Consider the following 18,952-nt stretch of genomic DNA (forward strand, 5'->3'; position numbering starts at 1 on the left):
CAACGCAGTCTACTGACCAGACAGCGGACCGTCCATATAGCCAAAATTGGAATAGCCTCATTGTCGAGGCTGGTGCATTCCCAATAGAAATAGATTTGTCTTCAGACTCGCGGAATTCAGATTTGAAGGCCGCGGCAAAGTAAGGCGATTGAGAGCATAGTGACTCTCTATGCAGCATGTATGTCTGCGGACCCTCATCGTCACCATCACCATCAATGTTAATCGTAACAAAGGTCTGGTCTCGGGATCTTGTCATCAAACTTAGTCTATGATCAATTACAATAGCTGACATCATCAAAACCATGTCGTGTTTGCAGGTTACAATGAAAGATTCGCTTGCCCGAAATAGGCACGTACAGTAAGGCTGGCCTAATCCGCTTCGTCTGCGTGGCCAAGGATGAACCGGATTTCTCCATCACAATCTATACACTGGAGGTATGTATATCCCAGGATACAGAAAAGCTCGTATTGGAATGACGGTAAGTGGCGTTCACTGTTGAGGTTCGCGGAGTGTACATGCGAGATGGAAGGGAAAAGGCGGTGGAACACGCCCGGGCGCCACGCGCACCACGTGCTAACGACTTTTGTGTTAGCGCATCTTCCACATCGCGCAACCACGGAGCGACGGCTATCACGACACTGTCTCCACTTCAAACCAACTTCAACATTACACCGTTGACTTAATGTTTCCGGTCCCCAAAGCACCGCGAGCTAGGCGCGTCCTCTTGTGGCGGCCTACTAACTTTCCGCCACCCTTGAACATGGACGATGTGTCGGCTACTTGACGCCCCGAAAGTAGACGGAGGAGCTATTCAGGAAGCAGCCGCATGTGTATTCTCTGACTCGAGGTAACATCGCTACGTTAAAAAGAAAGACTACAAGCAAATTACCCTGCCTTCGGCGACGGCAAGCTACAGCCACAACATCATCTCCCACACAACCACTCACAGACCGCGCGTAATTCTCCTGAACGCACACACATTGCACCCCTACAGCCGGCGACACAAAGTCCCGAAAAGAGAAAACATAGAGCATGGACACGCCGCTCCCGTAAGCGTACCGTAAAGCATGTCTACACATGGCGAGACGCACCCGTAAAAAGCACCCACTCGAGCAGGCCCAGGGATACTTCTTCGAGCTTTCTAGCGCGAAGCTACACATGCACCCTGATTTTTTTCTTCCCACCACATACCACATAATCGTACGACATGCTGGCACATAGTTCAAGCCATAAGCGAGAGGTACCAATCGGCAGCCCTCCGAACGGGTGCTCCCATGACGGCTTTTTGGCGCAAGGTACCTGCCCAACCGTGAGATAGAACAACTTCAGATCGCCGATTAGCGAAGAGTACCATTTCCCACCCCTCCAACCCACAAAGGCAACGGCCACTGGATACTCCGTGCCATCTGAACTTCTCATTTCCCCCCATTTCAAATACCCAGATTACCACGCCCAAGTAGCAAGTATGCATTAGTCATAGTAATGAGAGTACATAGCAAAAGGACCCCGAAGTGGCTGAATGGCAATTGATCTCGCTACCGCAGCCCCCGAAGCCCCCGAAGCCTTCAAGACGGCATCAGCAAGCCAGCCGCTCATACCACCATCCACAGCCCCATGATCTACAACGCTCGCCTCACACTGCATTTGCAAAAAGACAATACGTACAGCCCCACACTCCACGTGTCTATCGTCCAAAGTCTACCACCTACATTCCCATCCCCACCCATCCATCCCACACACTCACCACACGCACAGACACCGTTCCCTCGAACCAGCAAGTCCACACACCGCGTAGATCAATGTGGCTTCCACCCTTACTCCACCCCCCACCGCCTTCCCCCCTCCGACATCCTCCTCCGACTCCTCCCCGGTCTCCATCCCGCAATCCCGCACGCAACCGTGCCACACTCAAGTCAAGTCAAGTGAGGCACAGTCGGACCCGCAGCACCGACTTCCGCACCCCCAGTCCCTTCTCAAATCTAGACCGTGCTCGCGAGAGAGGTGATGTGTAATTATACGGCGTAGTCGCTTCTGAAACAAGCGCGGTGGCCATGTGTGACGTAAGGATTGCGGCGGGGCGAGGTGAGATGGTTGTTTGAGCAGGGGGACGGGGCACGTGAGACGAAAGGATTTGGGGAGGGTGGAGTGTTGGTATGACGGGGTGCTGGGGTGCGTGGTTTGTGTGAGGGGGGTGTTGGTATGATGGTTATGTGCTGTGATATGATGTTCTTGATGTGTTGATCGTATGTCTCTTGGGATTTGCATGCGTGATGGGATGGGGTGGTGTTTCATCTTGAGTGCTGGTTTCTGAGAGTATACTGCGACGCGTGTGCAAACTGAATGGCAAGTGTGGGTGTTGGTCATTACAGTAAGCATAAGAAAGGTCACGGTAGCAATGGCATGCGAAGATAGGAAGTGCAGTTATGCGTTTTGCATTGAGTTTCAATATTATACACACGCCGCCTCACGAAGAGGAAGACGCAAACCACCAAGCTACCTGCATATCCGAGAGATGTATCGACGATATGCGTATACGTGCGCTTCAAATGGTGTCCCAGTCCGCCATCAAACAACTTTTGCAACAAAGCAAGCCATGCCGCCAAGGATATATCCAACAGAGCGCTGAACGACGACGACAACGAGCAAACAGATCGGAGCGCAAGGGAAAAGAAAGAAGAAAAAGGGAAAAACGTGAAACGATGAGACAAAAAAAGAAGGGTACTCATGTTCGTAGTGTTGTGTCGTCAGCCAACCCCTCAAAAAGCCAAAATCCGGTGGTATCACCATCCCCTAGCTCCGAAGGCTGGAAAAGAAAAAGCAAGAACAAATGCAGTGCGGACATCGTGAATGTATGCCGGACAGAGGAAAACAGACACCGGTCTAAGAGATTAAACGCGAAGACAAGAAGATGAACAAGAAAAACAGCAGACTGGTATCCTTCTAGATGGCTGCGCCATTGATTGCGCCGAAATGCTCATTTCACATGTGTGACGTCGTGACAGGGTATGCTCAGTAGTGGCTACCGGCCATGAGGCTGTGTTGTGGTGGCGCCATGGTCATACCAAGTCCTGGGCCAGGAATGTCGTTGATGGAGTGCGACAGACCGAGGTACTCGTTGCCGGACTCAGGCGAAAGCTCATCGGCGAGCGAGTGGAGGTGGTCTTCCTCGCCCTCGAGGTCGTCTTCTTCTTGGTAGTCACTCAGCGGCTCGCCGTCAGCGCGGGGCTCGTGTGTGCGACGATGTCTAATGAATTAATTAGTATGTGGTTTTCGGTTGGGCGGTAAACAGGGTACATACTGGGCAAGGTTGTCTGAGCGCGAGAAGGCCTTGTTGCACAACGGGCAAACGTATGGTCGTTCTTGTGTGTGGGTGCGTACGTGTCTAAGCGCCAGGGTCAGCGTCTATGCAAAACAACAAATAAAGTGGAGGCCCGAGTGATCGTGTGGTACAAAAATAGCAAGATGGGGAAATTGCGAGCGCTTACCTCTTGAGATGTTCTAATCTCTTGAAGAGACGACCGCAGGTGGGAATCGGGCAGGAGTGCGACTTCTGGGGGTACGGGCCGATTTCCATCATGGTGGCACTGCGGGCGCGTCGGAAAACTGGTCCTCCTGCACCAGCGGTACGAGCGACCGCGCTGTGCTGGAGGGGGCTCTCGAACAGCTCGCCGTTGACCAGAGTGTTGAGATCGTCGTGGTGCAGCGAAGCGGACTGCGGCTCGGGGCTCTCCTCAACAGTGTTGAGTGGTGTACCCTGGCGGGACATGTCCATGTGAGGCTTCTGCTCAGGCATCTGAGGGTAGCTCGCACCGTTGGTGCTGTTGGGCGAGTTGTGGTTTGACTCATCGACCTCAGCAAGAGGAACGACCGAGCTCGACATTGATCGCCTCAGGTCACTTGGGCGGTGAACCTGGTGAGCACCTGCACCGGAAGCGGTGACAGCAGCGGCGATACCAGCGGAAAGGGACGAACGCCTCCTACGTTGCTTGTAGGTGGGCGAGCCTTCAATGACGGAGTAGACATTGCCAGGAGCAAATGGCCGAGAAACGCCGGGGTAGCCAGAGCCCATCAAGTTTGATGGTGGCATATTCATGAGAGGGTTGAATGTGTTGGGAACTGGAAGGTCTGGGATAGCGCTGTAGAGACCAGTGTCCTCGTTCGCAATGTAAGCAGGCTCAGCACCGAGACCAATCTGGTGTTGAGGTGGGGTCAATGGCTCGAAAGACATGCCGCGAGTGCTGTAGTCCTCGTAGTGAGAAGAGACGAAGGACGGCGCAGGAGAGTACTCCATGTATGCGGGCATGGAGCTGTGGCGCTGGTGAACTTGGGACAAAGGAATGCCGTTGCGGTCGTATTGGAAAGACTGGCTCATCTCGCGCTGCTCCCGGCTCTTGACAACGGGGTTCTGCATGGAAGGTGGCATGGACATTTGCTGGTGGTATTGGGCCATGGGGTCCTCGTGGTGCATTGGTTGCTGCATTGGCTGCTGCATCTGAGGCATGGATTGCTGTACGGGGACCATGGTTGGTGGGGGCATGGAGTCCATTCTTTGCATGTCGGGCGATGTGCTCTGGTACGATGGCTGGACGTTGTTGTTGAAGGACGATGAGTTGGTTTGTTGCGCCTTGGTGAGCTGCTCAAAGAGCGACTGGGATGAATCAAATTCGAAGGAAAGAGCGGGTTCGCTGACAGCCATGGTGGTCGCTTCTTGGCCCATCTTCTCGCGCTTGAGATCGCGCTCAAGGGCATCAAGGAAGAGCCTGTCGTGGGGTACGCTGTACCAGTAGAAAACCTTCTGCTTCTTCTGTGTTCGGATGCAGTTGTTCTTGTACAGGAAGTCAAGGAATGCGCTCTTGGGCTCTTCCAGGGAAGCATCTGTGCCCGATTTCAGGTTGCGCAGATCCGAGAAGATGCCCTCTTCGAACTTCTTCGAGTTCTTGACTGGGCGGCCAAAGGCCTGGAATCTGAATGACAGGCATCGCACGATGTCTGTGCCTGAGATGTGGAAAAGGTTGTTCCTGCGGACGGTGAGAATTTGCATGAATTAATCAAGAACACGGCGCTTACCATAGAACACATGAGACGTATTCGCCTGTTGGTAGCAAGAAGCGGCGGATGTATTGGTCGGGTTGCCAGTCAACGGGCGCTGATATGAGGAAGTACTTGACTGCAGGCGCGTTAGTATGCAGGAGGACTTGGGTCAATGCGCGGGCACGTACGGTTGTCGACCTGCTGCAGGGCAACGACACTGTCCGGCGGGAGGCTTTGCTGGGCGTCCTGGTCTAATAGAAAAGTCTCGGGCGCGACAGAGCGTGCCTGGGGTGGCGGCATCTGCTGGTGGTGTTGGGATGGATACATGGTGCGCTGCAACACGTTCCTCTGTACAGGTGTTTGAAGTGGGAACGTCAGACGCGGTGGCCCTTCTTGGGGTTGGATGGAACACGAGGGAGGGCTCGACGAGGACCTGCCAGGATCGAAAACGAAAGAGTGTCAGGCTATGTTTAAAAGGATAGATAATAAAACGCGACGGTGGTGCGGATAATAAAAACGTGAGGAACCTGCCTCAGATAGCAGTCTCAAGAATTCACCAAGAAGGTACAGCTCTGGGAGGGGGATACGAAACGCAAATCTGAGGGGGCAGCGGCAGCTTTAGGTGTCGGAGGGCGTGTGAAACAGGAGGCTAGTGGTCTCACATTGATCTATTTCCGCACACCAGTCAGCGGCCTGGCCAGTGCAGGTAGCGCGGCCAATTGGGGCGCCGAGGCGAGCGCAGCGGCCAGTTGGCCGGCAGGGGTGCGGGCGACTCGTGCTGCGGCCGTGCATGCCGTGGTGAGCGCAGCGCGAAAGGTTGGCTAATGTGCTGGCCTGGCCGCCCATGCTCTCGACGAAGCGGCTTTTTCTTCTGAATTTGCTCTGGGATCCCCCAACCTTGCTCATCTCCCCGGGCGCATGTTGCTGGGACGCGCGCCCGGGGCAGGTGCGTGCCTGGGCGGCCGGGCTGCCCTTTCCTTCGCCTTGTTCGCTTTCGCTCGCGCCTTCCTGTCTGTGCCTCTGTGCCTGCTTCCCTGCTGCTGCTCGCCGCCCGCGCCTGCCCTGCGCGCCCTCGGCGCAGAGGCCACATCCGGCCTAGCCCCGCCAGCCGCAGACACTCGAAAACCTTAACCCTCGCTTGCAGCCCACCACGAGGCCCTCGCGACACAGACGTCCAGTTTGCCCATCTAGAGTATCGATCATCGCGGTCCGATGCCTGCCGCGCTGCTTCATGCCATGGAAAACACGCTGCTTGCGTCAGTTTAGCTTCACGGCCAGGCAGGGAACCCGAGCCCACCTCCAGCGGCCATCGTCATGTGCCCAAGTGCCACCACCACCGCTGCCGGCCCTGCAGAGGCGCAACTCTAACCACCACCTAGAAGCCCGCCGGCCGCCGTCGTCCCATGGTCGCCAGAACGACATGTCGGATTCTGGACAACCGTCGTCCGGCGCACCTTCTACTGCATCCTCGACACTTCCTTTTGCCGCATCCGTCCGCTGTTAAGACACACTGCACTGCCAGTCTGCTACCAGCCATTCCCTGATGCGGATGTGAACCATGTTTGCCTACTCCCGAGTACTGCTTCGATGGCCGGCAATCGTGTCGCGCAGAGGATCGATCAACCAAACCGCGCTACCAATGCAGGAACATCACTCTGCAGCTTCGTGCAAATTCGGCCAGTGCGTCACGGGTACATGTCGTCAGTGACCACCACCCAGCCTCGTCGCTGAAGTCATCACTCGTGGCTGGTCCATCGTCCAAGTGTGGTGCGTCTAGATGCAGGAACCAGCAGAAGTAGCACGCTGGGCATGGTTTGATCTTCATCTGAAACGCGCTTTTTAGCCAGCCTGCGGGAGCGGCCATCGCCTCTTGCAAATCTCCCAGCTCATCGTGAAGCAGCATCTGATCCAATCTGTCGCCATCTGCTTGTCACCTCCTCATGTCTGCGCTTGTCATCCACACACTACGAGCGCGTCCTCTGCCACGACTGAAGCCTCTCTGGCCGGCGTGACGCTTCGCTCGCAAGCCAGTGAGATAGCGGACCTCGTTTCAGAACTTACTTTTGGCTAGCCGTTATCCACCGGCCACCGCCGCTCATTGGTCGGGGAACGAATCAAAACCTTCGGCGTCATTCCCTCTCGCGTACAAGCGCTGCTGCAATAGGGCAGCATTACCTAGACATTCATGCGTTATGAAGACCTCATGTCACAGACACCGCGTACGCTCCAAGCTCTTGCTTTGCAATTCATGAGGTGGGGATCTCTGTTAGTGGAGCTGCGCACGCCTGAGCACATGAATGCTGGACTCATAGCACCCCACCATATGCACTCAACGAATCGCATCTCCACACTATTCAACGTTTCTTGACCGATTGCGGACTGTGCGATACTTTCGGTCTACTCATATCCGACACTCGCTCTTGAGCCCACATCGCGGGCGAACCCATATCTGAATCCACGACGCAAACATCGGCGCCGTTTCTGCGGGACTTGTGCGTGACCGTCGACCTGCAGTACCGTTGCCGAAAACAAATGTTCGCGGGGGTGCAGGTGTACTAGTGATGATACGCCTGGCGGAGTAAACAACATTTCGGGTTGGTGTGCAAAGGTACCTGCGTTAGCGGAGCCTGGAGTCGCGCTCCTGAAACTCGTGGCCCTCCGTCCAACTGCCGCAAGCGGACACGAGATGCCGGTCAAAAGTGGAATGGCTTCGCTTCAACGTCGCGTGTGATTAGGAACTGCGTGCGAAATCTGCGCTTGCCCTTATCATGCAGTGATATAGGAGCATTAGGTTAGGAGCGTGGAGTGCGAACCACCACATCAAATATTGAATAACCGTTAGTGTTATTGGTAAGTCATGGCTTGCAGCGACAAACAGAACTTGTCCAGCAGAAAAGGGATAGCGATGCGCGTCCGTCGATAAGATGTCTTGAGTAATCGTGCTTTGGCGACTTGGTTCAGGAACAGACGGCAATGGACGAGTCTGGCAAGTTTAGCCGTTGCGATCGCATCGAATAACCGATGAACCCCCTTTTGCTGTGCAGCATCAAATACCCACGCATAATTCCTACCTCGAAAACTTAAATTGATCCAGTATTCAAGCAGACCTCCTGTGCCACTGTCGCAAGCTTGAGGTTGCTCACTTCTGGCAGGAATGACGAGTCAAGTCAGTGCTCCTCTAAGCACGAGGTAGCGTTGGCAGAACAGCCGAAGCAGGGTCGTTTCCGTGTTTAGGGCGTTGATCTGCCATAACCGTGTATCAGATACTCGGAGGCTGGGTATCAGACTGTCGGCAGTTTCAGGTCCATTTGTCACTTGCAGAAGGGTCCACGAGGACGACGTTGCCAGCGCGTGGCGGGGTGATCAAACTACCCGTGAGTAGTTCTCGCAGGCTCGAGCCTGAGCTGATCTGAAGATCAGTAAATGCTTGGAGATCTCAACGCTAGACAGACACGGAAAGTGTACCTTGGTTGTGTAACCCGAAGATATCCCGCACGCTGTGAAGAGCTGGATTCTGCCTTTGCATTACGCTCTTCTGGAACGCTTCTACGTGCTTGACTACTGAGCCCCACTCCGGTCATCGTCATTGCGCAATAGTGTGAGCTGAGTTCATGGCGTGGAGGCAGGACGATTAGAGTTTCTCAGCGGATAATGTGGGCTACTAACGAAGCGAAGCCACTGGCTGTCCTAGTGTCCTGATGCACGACGCATGACACATGGCAGACCCAAAGTCAATCCCGGAGACAAGCTACTGCAGCCATTGAGAAGGGCGGCCCGTAGCATCGAGAGAAGTGGTGTGCGTTTTAATCAGGGATTGCCGGATCTCACGAGTACTCGAAAATCCAGATGCCTGTTAAACTGAGCTTAGGGGCGCTGACTCCAGGAAGACACCTGTATCATATGCAGACTATAGATGTAGCCAAGAGGTCGTGACCCCGGAGATTAGCAGAGGGTCTGCAACCCCGCTGGAATCGATAGTCGTTGCTTCCATTTACGGACTGTGCAACTTCGCGATAGCGAATCCTCAACCATTCACGTGGTGGTGCCTGAGTCAATGGCTCACTCCTTTGCTCGGTAAGACCCGGGCGATCAGTAGATCCCGTTCTTGCGACAACTGCGGCTATCGCGACATCTAGACTGAACAACTGACAGTGGCTAGGTTACATGACGAATGTAGAAGTCGGCCGAGGGAGAGTCCAAATGAAGAGGCAAAGAAGAGTTATTTGCGCACCTAGCCATGCAGCAGGGAAGTCCAAGTGCGGAACTTGGAAGAAGTCCCGCGGACCAGTCTGAGACTGACGATGCGTGGAGAAGCGGCTGAACAGCTGAACCAAGCATCCGCAGTGTTTGAACGCATGATGCTCCTGGTAGGCGCGGGATGTCCTCGGCGATGTCGAATGATCGTGGCAAGAGCGCAAGCGTGTCCAGCCACTGGAGTGGATGAGCGGTCGAAGACACGCTTGAGCAGCCTTGAGACGTGGAAGCTCAGCCGAGCTGGGCCGTCTACTGCTCATACTTTCTAAGCTGTTTCAACTGCTGCTAACGGTATTCCAGTTCTTCTAGAACGCAGCCAAGGTGTCAACTCAATGTTGAGCAGCTGTTCGCACCACGAGTGTCAGTCCCCGTAGTCGCTGCTGGTGGCGTTGTCTAGGATGCGTCAGGTCGTTCGATGTGAAAAGTTTGAGACCCTGGAGATGCGTCTATCGATATCACTAGGATATTGCCCGCAGTATCGCCGCGAAGTGACTAGGCGTTTCCTCTGGCGAGGCTACGAACACGCTGTACAGCCCGCTGCTTTGGATCGACGTGTAGGGGTGGCAAGTCTCAAGTATATGAACGTACTGCATGCAAGTGAGTTTTCCTAGCGTCTGCATAGACGTTGTTGACCGGATGAGGGTACAGTTTCTTCATTAGCAACGATAATGTGTGTGGCAAAAATAGATCTGCGCTGATAGCTTGCAAGCGATCTTTTGTGGCGGAAATCATTGCCTCGTCTTTCTTTGATCAGATTGCAATGTAGTCGTCTCATCAGGTAGAAGATGTGAAGAGAGGAAGTGAAGACAGTGTTTGTAAGACGGCTTCTGCTTTTGTCACTAGTGGCTCTTGGCAAACTCCAACGGCAGCTGCGAGCTTCAAGCTCACCCTCAGCGCGACCGCAAACACGCGAATGCATCAGCGTCGATGATTTCTTCACTCACGGCGAGGGCCTACACACCTTGTCGCACCATTGCAGCTCTCTCAAACGCTTCTCTCAGCCTAAGAACGCTTTCATGGCGTGCACAGCATCCACAAGCTCTGTGCTCGGCCTCCTCACGTGCTTCTTGTACCTGGAGTCGCGATGACGTCAACATAAGCCGACGTCCTTTAGTATACACGCCCTGGAAGCATTGTGGAATTCGGCCTGCTAGTCTATTCAGTACTTCGACTACACGAAGACTGAAGCTTGAAGATGAAGCAACTGGTTCTCCTGCTCCTAGAAGCGGTACAGAGGTAGGCGCAAATTTTCATACCAACAGCACAGATCCGCTCATATCTGGGGACATGAACCTGTACATCAAGCCTGATTTATGCTCCCTGCATGTGTCAACTTCCTTTGTAATACTCGAGCTCTGAGAGAGTATCCCGTTCAGAAGCTTCCGGTTTTCTTGCCCTAGTTTTCCTGTTTTTACATGGTCACTGGAAAGACTTCCAGAAATTCCACACCCAACATGGAATCTTGTGTCGTCAACTGTTATAGCTAACCATCTTCCTGCAGCCTTCACCCGCCTCCACCTCCGCCAAATTAGCCACAACCCTCAAATCCACCCTCAAACTCGACAAACCGCGTCACGAGCAAATCTACAACCTCCCCAACATCCTCACATTTTCGCGACTCATAGCTACCCCTGTAGTCGGATACCTAATTATCCACGACCAACATCTCTACGCCTTCTCTCTCTTCGCCTATGCCGCCTTTTCCGACCTACTCGATGGCTGGATCGCGCGCCGCTGGAACCTCCAAACCGTGGTCGGCAGCGTCGTCGACCCCATGGCCGACAAGCTCCTAATGACAACATTGGTAACATGCCTGGCAGTCAACGGGAGTCTTCCGATGCCACTCGCCGCACTGATCCTAGGAAGGGATGTCAGTCTGGCAGTGAGTGCGTTTTACTACCGATACGCCAGTCTACCCGCACCCAAGACCATGGCCAGATACTGGGACTTCAGCTTGCCAAGCGCGGAGGTACATCCCACCACCATATCCAAGTTCAACACCTTTCTGCAGCTGAGCTTGTTGGGAACGCTACTTTGCACAAACTTGCTACATGATCCTTCAGCCACGTCATCCGCAGCTGGTGGCTTGCTCCTGTCGATCCAAGATCTACTAGGAGGCGAAGAAGGCGTCAAGACGATGATCCAGGGTATGTCAGCCATCGTCGCCAGCACGACGATGTACAGCGGTCTCGAGTACACCTGGTCCAAGAAAGCAGTTGTCATCTTGGGTGGCGATGAAGCCTTGAAGAGGAAACAAGGTTTCCGCGGCAGGATGATCATGGCGGGTGGCTTTGGTTCTTTCATTGCGCTTGCGGCGTACTTGTGGTTCAACGGTCAGGCTGAGGAGGACTTGAAGAAGGAGGCCAACAAAAAGCTGGGTACCAGAAATGCATGAGCGGTGTTAGTACGTCATTCTTGATTTATAAGCGATAGTATCCATCAGGTATTCGACAGCGGATCCGATGTATCGAGAATAAAACGGTGTGAATCTACTCGCACATTCCTCTGCTCTGGAATGTGTGACCACATGCAGTACTTCATTCCTTCGTGTCGGTGCCGCTCTTTGTTTCGTAAAAGCTAGTCGCTCCACATGTCAGCCACCACCATATATCGAATTTCCTAATTTGTTCATGAATGTCCTTGATGATGCTTACACATTTGTCTTCCAGTAACTTCTTGATCTCTTGATGCTAATTGAGCAAACCCGAGTATCCACAAAAGAGCGTACAAATATGAGAAAGAAGAAGCAGAAGGTTTGCAGCTGATAGAGTAGCTTGGTAGAACAAGTAAGGAAGCGAGGGTAGCGGGAGGGCTCAAGATGTAGCGTGTATGCGTAAGACATTGAAAGACGAAGTGAGTCGTATTGTTCGAAGATAGGTGACACATTCTTCGTATATATATGTTTACATATAAGCGCTGCCAAAGACAACCTAAGATACATAGACTACATTACACATCGTTCCCAAACCCCATCCCTACTTCAACGAAGCCTTCCCCTCCCACGTCCCCACTGCCTTACTAAACAGCTCCTTACACGGAACCCTCGAGCCCAATCTCGCACATAGCAAGAACGCGCCCGAAAGTTTCCGATGAAGCGAATACGTTTCTTCCGGCGGTGGCGCTAGCCTCTCTTTGACCATAACGGGGATCAAGCCCCGCACTCTATCTGTAATCGTTTGGTCTCTGAAATCATATTTCTCGGGCCCACTACCGCTGAACGGTTCGGCAAGCGTTAGCACACTCTGGATATGCGCATCGAGCATGGCGGGGCTCTCGTTGCCGGTGAGGTAGCCGAGTTCGATGGAGAGGTCGCGCAGTGAGGAGCGGTCGCCTTTGGAGGCTGCGATGAGGATTTTGATGTAGGGCTCGACGAACTTGTCGGGGTAGTCTCGGGAAGCGCCGAAATCCAGCAACTCGATCTTCTGGGCGGAGGCGTTGTAGAGGAAGTTTGTCCAGTTGGGGTCGGTTTGCATGAACTTGAACTCTACGATCTCGCGGAGGCAGAGACGGAGAATCTGCGTACCGATCCAGTCGCGTTGTTCTTGGGTTAGAGTCTTGAGTTTGGTGACGCCGACACCGTGCATGAGCTCTGCGGTCAGGACAGTGGGGCCACAGGCTTCGGGGAAGACTTTAGGGACGGTGAAGACATCAGTGTCGTCTTGAAGGAGGTTGCGGAACCGAGTTTGGCATTCGGCTTCGCGCGTATAATCGCATTCCCAACCCAGTTCTGTTCGGGCGTTGGCGATGGTCTTGTCTAGGTACAGACCCTTTGGCAGGAGACGTGATGCGGTTAGGAGGATGGAAAGGTTGCTAAGGTCGGAGTCGATGGAGTTGGCAACGCCAGGATATTGGACCTTCACAGCTACTGCCTGGCCATTAGACTTGAGTACTGCTTTGTGTACCTGTCCAATCGATGCCGCCGCAATGGGTACATCTTCGAACGATTCGAAAAGATCGCGCCAGTCGTCCCCAAGGTTGCTGCTCAAGACTTTGTTCCGTTGTGAGGCCGGCATGTAGTCTGCGCTATCCTGCACCCGTTGCAAGACATCATGAATTGCCGGTGGCAACATCTTGATGTCTTGGAAACTGATCATTTGTCCAAGCTTGAGAGCGGCACCTCGCATGCGGGAGAGCTTTGCGACCAGTATTTCCATGTTCCCAGGGCTCAGCATCAGCGAGCCACCAGTTGACGCAGCACTGCCGGTCGCTCGTCGAAGACCCTCACCGACAGCTCCGAGTGCCATGCTTGTGCCTAAACCAGCGTACTGCCATATGCGACCGAACCGTGACGAAGGGACTCTCGACTCTCGCAGCGCGTATGATGACTTCTCTGGCTGAGTCGCTACCTCATTTGGTGACTATTGTGCAACTGTCAGCAAATCAGCAGGCTTCAGGCTAGTAGGTGGATTTGACATACTTCAGAAGCAGCCGCATTTGACTGCACGTCCTGAGCAAGTTGGGATGCCAGGTCTTCCATTTCCTTTGGAGTAGTCGCGGATAGAGGTTGCCGAACCGACTTCGGCTGCGTCGAAGGTGGACTTTGTTGCTGTACCGAGGGCAACGGTCTATCGTCGAGTGGATGCCTGCCGGTGGTCTTTGCTACGGGTCTGTCATCCAACGGATGTCTACCACTGGTCTTCCGCTCTGCATATTCCTTTCTCGAGAAAGGATCGCTTCCTAGCATCCTAGCAACTTTTCTCGAATGGAAGACATCGGTGTTGATACCCTCTGGTAGGTCTTCGTCCACCTGCCCCTGCGCCGGCTTGGGTACATTGTAGAACACATCCTGATTCATTTGCTTATCCGACACGTGTTCGTCGCTTTGCTGTTTTGTTCCAGAATTCCGAGGTATCTGTGATTGAGGTTGCGATGAGGTTGTTGGTTGCGATTCGACCGATCGCGTATAGAAGACGTCTCTGTCATGACCCTTCTGCAGCTTCTCTGCCTGTGGAGATATTGGCGTCTGTTGAGGGTCGTTCGCGTGTGCGGGGATCGTTTCAGCGGTTTGTGTAGAGGCGCCCCTGGGGTTTCCGGGGAGCGGTATTGTGGTCTCTGTAGACTCTACCGGTTTGATGCCCTCGTCCTTGTGACGGACTTGTTCACCCTGGTCCTCCGCCAGAGGTTCCTTCGGCGCCTCATGCACTGGCCTCTCCGAAAACGCATCTTTTCCCTTTTCCTCTTGTTCGAGTGTCAACCCTTGGCTTGGTATGGTGCCGTCTGGTAGCGGGGATCTGGGGGCCTTCTTCTGCTCGACCTCCAATTCTTCTGTGGGCGGAGGTGCCTGAGCGCTATTTTGACCAGATCGATCGTAGTGATGATCCTGCTCTACACCCTCCCTAACATCCTCCACTGGTGTGTCCCTCTTCACAGTGTCTCTCCTAGGTATATCCGCCTGCTGTGTCCATTGTGTGTTCGTCGCCCGCTCGGCTGCGGCTTTTGCGTACGAGGGAGCTTCTTCGCTGAAGCGTTGTGAGAGGGCGATGGCAGCGGCTGCCGTGAGGGTGACGCGGTCCGTTTGGTTCTTGACGGCTTTGGCTAGCGACGAGGTTTTGTTGTAAGCGTCCCACTGATTAGAGCGAAGCGCGACGTGCTTCTGTGCGACAGATTTGGAGGCATTGAATAGCTTGGCGGCATCGACAAGCCGTCTACCTGCCATTTCGATCGGATGAAAGGGCTACCGGGAGGCGCGACACATGACGAGGGGTGCTGTAGCTCTGCGTAAGCTGTGGAGGCTCTCGTGAGGCCATCGAAAGTTATGCGCGTCATAGCCGGATGGGGTTAGGTCGGAGTGCGGAACTGGCGCGATTGGCTGGCCATCATAGCCGACAAGGGTCTTGATCGTCTAGTGGGGCAGCCAGCTGCATCTATACCCTCAACAGCGCGACATTTGATCTACTGTACTCGCCTGACCCTTCCTTGAAATCCTACCGTCCGTATCGGTCGCCGCATTCGGTCCCTTTTTACTTTTGGTAACCAATCAGACTTCGTAGCCATCTGTCACGACAAATCAACCAGTGCTTGGTGCCTGAGTAGCGTCAGTCGGTACTTCCCAGCCGCACGGGAAGATAGCAACTATTCGGCCTATCAGTCTCGACTGATTCAGGCACAAGATACAAGTCTTCTCTTAGGAGCCTTCCGAAAACCCCAGACAGCCTCACAATTTCACGCCGAAGTCCTGGACGTAACCGAAATCTGTTCATTCAAACAAACCCAAGAGAGTTGCAAACATGAAAGTCGCCTGTCTCCAATTCGCCGCAGAAGTCGGGCGCGTCCCAGAAAACATCCAAAGAGCAGAACGCATCCTCCAGTCCACCGCCATTCCTCATGACCTAGCCTGGCTCGTCCTCCCCGAACTCGCCTTCTCTGGGTACAACTTCCAATCGCTGGAGGAGATCCAACCCTTCCTCGAGCCTACCACATCCGGCATCTCAACCCAATGGGCGCAGAAAGTAGCAAAACACTACAACTGCCACGTCACAGTCGGTTACCCAGAAATCACTACCCCAGCCACCAATCCCGGGGACAGTCAAACGCAGTACAACTCCACCGTCACTGTATCGCCAGATGGAGAAATACTAAACAACTACCGGAAATCCTTCCTGTACTACACAGACGAGACATGGGCATCTGAAGGGCCCGGTTCGAGGTCGCATAAACTATCCAATCCCTCATCGCCAGATTCTCCCTTCTATGCTGGCCAACTTGGTACTCTGGGAAAGGTTACCATGGGGATATGTATGGATATAAATCCTTACAAGTTTGTCTCTCCATGGGCTGATTACGAGTTCTCTACCCTCGCTCTAACATCTCAATCCCCTATTGTTTGCATAAGCATGGCTTGGCTATGTCACCTTACGCCTACGGAACTTGTACAGGAGCCATCGCAGCCGGATATAGCGACGGTAGCGTACTGGGTCGAGCGCTTCCAACCGCTTGTTGAGGCCAAGGGGGATAAACCCGTCTATATCATCATGGCGAATCGGTGTGGAATGGAGAAGGGCGTCTGCTATGCAGGCAGCAGTACGGTGATAAAGATCGAGAAGGGTGTCGTCAGTCTGTACGAGACAGCGGGCAAGAGCGAGGAGACTTGTTTGATCGTGGATCTGACCCAGCGTCCCAAGTTCCAGGTGAGGAGTGGGAGGTGATGGGTCAGAGGACGTCAACATGAGGGCTTTACCTTATACGGGGAAACCTCTAAACACCCCAGAGCCTACAGATCTTCTGATCCGTTTGTTTCTATCATGGTGTAGTTTGCAGACCTGTTTGGGGGTTTCCTTGTCTGAGGTGGCTTGCTTTCTGAGGCATGTTCGCTAATGTGGCCATCCGTAGGCCGATCGGACGTACGACAGAGACCGCCTTGGGCTGATACTGGGACGATTACCGTTACCGTTGCAACGGCGATTGTTTTCGGCCGCTCCAAAGAAACCTTACGCGCAGAGGTGATCATCGTAGAACGGTTTCTCCAAGCAGTCACCTCAATCAATGAGAAGACTAAGAACCCTGGAGCCTACATGGACGCCAGATTTTCCAATTTGCCTGTGTTATCCTAGTGTAGTCTGTAGACCTGTCGGGTCTTTCCTTGTGTGAGGTGGTGTTATCGAAAGGCTAAGCAATGGGGCTAAATCAACATCGCGGGGGTCATCGCGAAATACAGTTAATTCAGTGTAGTCAATATCCTTCACAAGAGCGCCGTACACGTGTAGTCTTCTCAGGCCAGATGTGACAATGAGCCTGAAATGGAGTTTAGTGCCAACCCGCGTTGGGAGTGCGAGTGTTCAGTCCATAACAAAAGCGACGCTCGTCATACATGACGCATCTGGGATCATATTGCGCGCACAACATCACGATCATCAGCACACCAAAGTCATTCGTTGTGACCCAGCAAGTGTTTCCATTTAACACTGCTCAGATCTAAACCATCATGAATCGATTCCTTTCATTCCCATTTACAGACCCAAAGCGCCATGAATGAGAGGTAGGTAGGTATCCGGTAACGTGAAAAGAACACCACCCATAGCATCCCTCGTTTGCAGACGTGCTTCGCTTAGAAGACTGGTCGCTCGCTTCCCGCCATGTGCGAAATTCCCAATGTAGTCGCTCGTTTCGTGTGGGGTAGGTTGTCGGTGCAGTAACAAGGAGTAGTTGGGAATCGAGAATCGAGTGAGGGATGGTTCGTCGGGGGCGATACGCTTAGATACCGAGACGAGTCTTGCGCCAGTGTCGGCGCTTGGCGTTGTACCTGTGGGCGGAATGTCAGTCTCGTGCTCTCATCGTTATATTATCGTGTCCTTGTAATCTGTGGTGACGGAGATCGGAAGCGACGAGAGCGTACGGATCGTGGGTAGAGCGTACCTGATGGTGTTGCCGGTCCTCAGGCGAATCCACTGGGGGATGGGGCGGTTCTGCTTCTGCGCCTTTGCAAGCTTCTGCTTGGTGCGGAAGGACTTTTGGGACTGCGAAAGTGTCAGTAAGTGGCCCTGCAGTGCGTCGCAACCGCGGGCGGTGATATCATACCGGCATCTTGACTGCTTGTTGTGAGTAGTCGGATGTCGAAAGGTGTTGTCGATGTCGGAAAAAAGCCAGGAATATTGATCGATGTTGGTGCGCTTGGCGGGCGGCAAGCAGAAACGGCTAGTCTGTGTTGGGCGCGCTAGCGGGGCTTTAGCGTCATTGCCGTCTCAAACGCGCAGGTGCGCTGACCTGCAACATCGACATTTCGCTGCTCCAGATCTTTGAAGTGCGCAGAACGGCTGAAGCCTCAAGCGAAATGTGTAGTCTTGTATCAAGAACAGTTTCCTGCGCTGTGCTTCGCGGGGTGTGTCTGACTTCGTAGTTCGGCTCTGCGGCGTGACCGCGCTGAACTAACACGCATAGCCAACATTGCGCAAAATCGCAGAGCGCCATACCGGACTGTATCATGGCATCTGATGCATCCCTTGGCCTATTAGCCAAGTTCTGATTAGTTTGGACGGTTTAGCATCCAATTATGCGACTCTACTACAGTTGACCACGCCTTCCCCGCTTTTCAAATGACTTCTCAGGGAAAGGAATGATGCACTGAGACGGTTATCTTAAAGTCGGGATTGTATCTGCCATTATTACTGATTTTATCAATGCGAGAACTACCTCACAAGTCGACCTCAGCAATTGATATCTTGCAACCAGGCGTCCTATCACAATACTCGCTTCAAGGACACTTCATCAACTTGGTCGCATAATCACGTACCGCAGATATGGAATCGAAACATGTGCAAGGTACGAGAGCTCCTCATAGTCACAGTATACTTCCAGACAGTGTCGCTGAGTGAGAGTAGAAAAAGCAGCACTACAAAACACCCATGCAACAACAGCTGCCACCCTACTTAAACTTCCAAACCAAAACACCGCCTCGGAAACATCTTCTCGTCCTCCCCAAACAACAGCAACTCGTCGCCTCCGCGCGGTCAAAGCACACCTCGCCCCTCCCACTCGCTACACAGTCTACGCAAAAGACCCTAAGAACATAGCCCAAGTGGCCGCCACGCGAGCGTGGCTCGACACCATCGTGTACGACACTTTCGCGATACGAGAATTTTACAGCTGGTATTGGGGTGATGAGGGTATACCGAAAGAAGAGATCGAAAAGGCCGATGCTGAAGGTAGATTGGAGCAATGGCTTGATGAGGC

The 18,952-nt window shown here is 53.5% G+C and overlaps 5 protein-coding genes across 5 annotated transcripts; 2 read left to right on the top strand and 3 right to left on the bottom strand.

The window, feature by feature from the left end:
• Nucleotides 1-3,010: 3,010 nt before the first annotated feature.
• J4E83_008679 (uncharacterized protein) lies at nucleotides 3,011-5,359 on the bottom strand (the record flags this gene model as incomplete). Its single annotated transcript, XM_049335573.1, has 5 exons — nucleotides 3,011-3,245; nucleotides 3,300-3,383; nucleotides 3,487-5,019; nucleotides 5,069-5,168; nucleotides 5,221-5,359. 5 exons carry the CDS (start codon nucleotides 5,357-5,359, stop codon nucleotides 3,011-3,013), a joined length of 2,091 nt encoding a protein of 696 aa, XP_049185309.1.
• A 5,214-nt stretch (nucleotides 5,360-10,573) lies between these two features.
• On the top strand, nucleotides 10,574-11,681 carry J4E83_008680 (uncharacterized protein; the record flags this gene model as incomplete). The annotated part of the gene is made up of 3 exons (XM_049335574.1): nucleotides 10,574-10,581; nucleotides 10,687-10,693; nucleotides 10,788-11,681. 3 exons carry the CDS (start codon nucleotides 10,574-10,576, stop codon nucleotides 11,679-11,681), a joined length of 909 nt encoding a protein of 302 aa, XP_049185310.1.
• A 580-nt stretch (nucleotides 11,682-12,261) lies between these two features.
• Nucleotides 12,262-14,942, bottom strand: J4E83_008681 (uncharacterized protein; the record flags this gene model as incomplete). Its single annotated transcript, XM_049335575.1, has 2 exons — nucleotides 12,262-13,632; nucleotides 13,704-14,942. 2 exons carry the CDS (start codon nucleotides 14,940-14,942, stop codon nucleotides 12,262-12,264), a joined length of 2,610 nt encoding a protein of 869 aa, XP_049185311.1.
• A 571-nt stretch (nucleotides 14,943-15,513) lies between these two features.
• J4E83_008682 (uncharacterized protein) lies at nucleotides 15,514-16,431 on the top strand (the record flags this gene model as incomplete). Its single annotated transcript, XM_049335576.1, has 1 exon — nucleotides 15,514-16,431. The coding sequence occupies one exon, from the start codon at nucleotides 15,514-15,516 to the stop codon at nucleotides 16,429-16,431; it is 918 nt and encodes a 305-aa protein (XP_049185312.1).
• Nucleotides 16,432-17,559: 1,128 nt separating this feature from the next.
• Nucleotides 17,560-17,806, bottom strand: RPL39 (60S ribosomal protein L39; the record flags this gene model as incomplete). Its single annotated transcript, XM_049335577.1, has 2 exons — nucleotides 17,560-17,739; nucleotides 17,801-17,806. 2 exons carry the CDS (start codon nucleotides 17,804-17,806, stop codon nucleotides 17,560-17,562), a joined length of 186 nt encoding a protein of 61 aa, XP_049185313.1.
• Between the last annotated feature and the right edge of the window lie 1,146 nt (nucleotides 17,807-18,952).

The sequence above is a fragment of the Alternaria metachromatica genome (assembly GCF_023757995.1).
Source record: "Alternaria metachromatica strain BMP 0045 chromosome Unknown scaffold_26, whole genome shotgun sequence".
NCBI lineage: Eukaryota > Fungi > Ascomycota > Dothideomycetes > Pleosporales > Pleosporaceae > Alternaria > Alternaria metachromatica.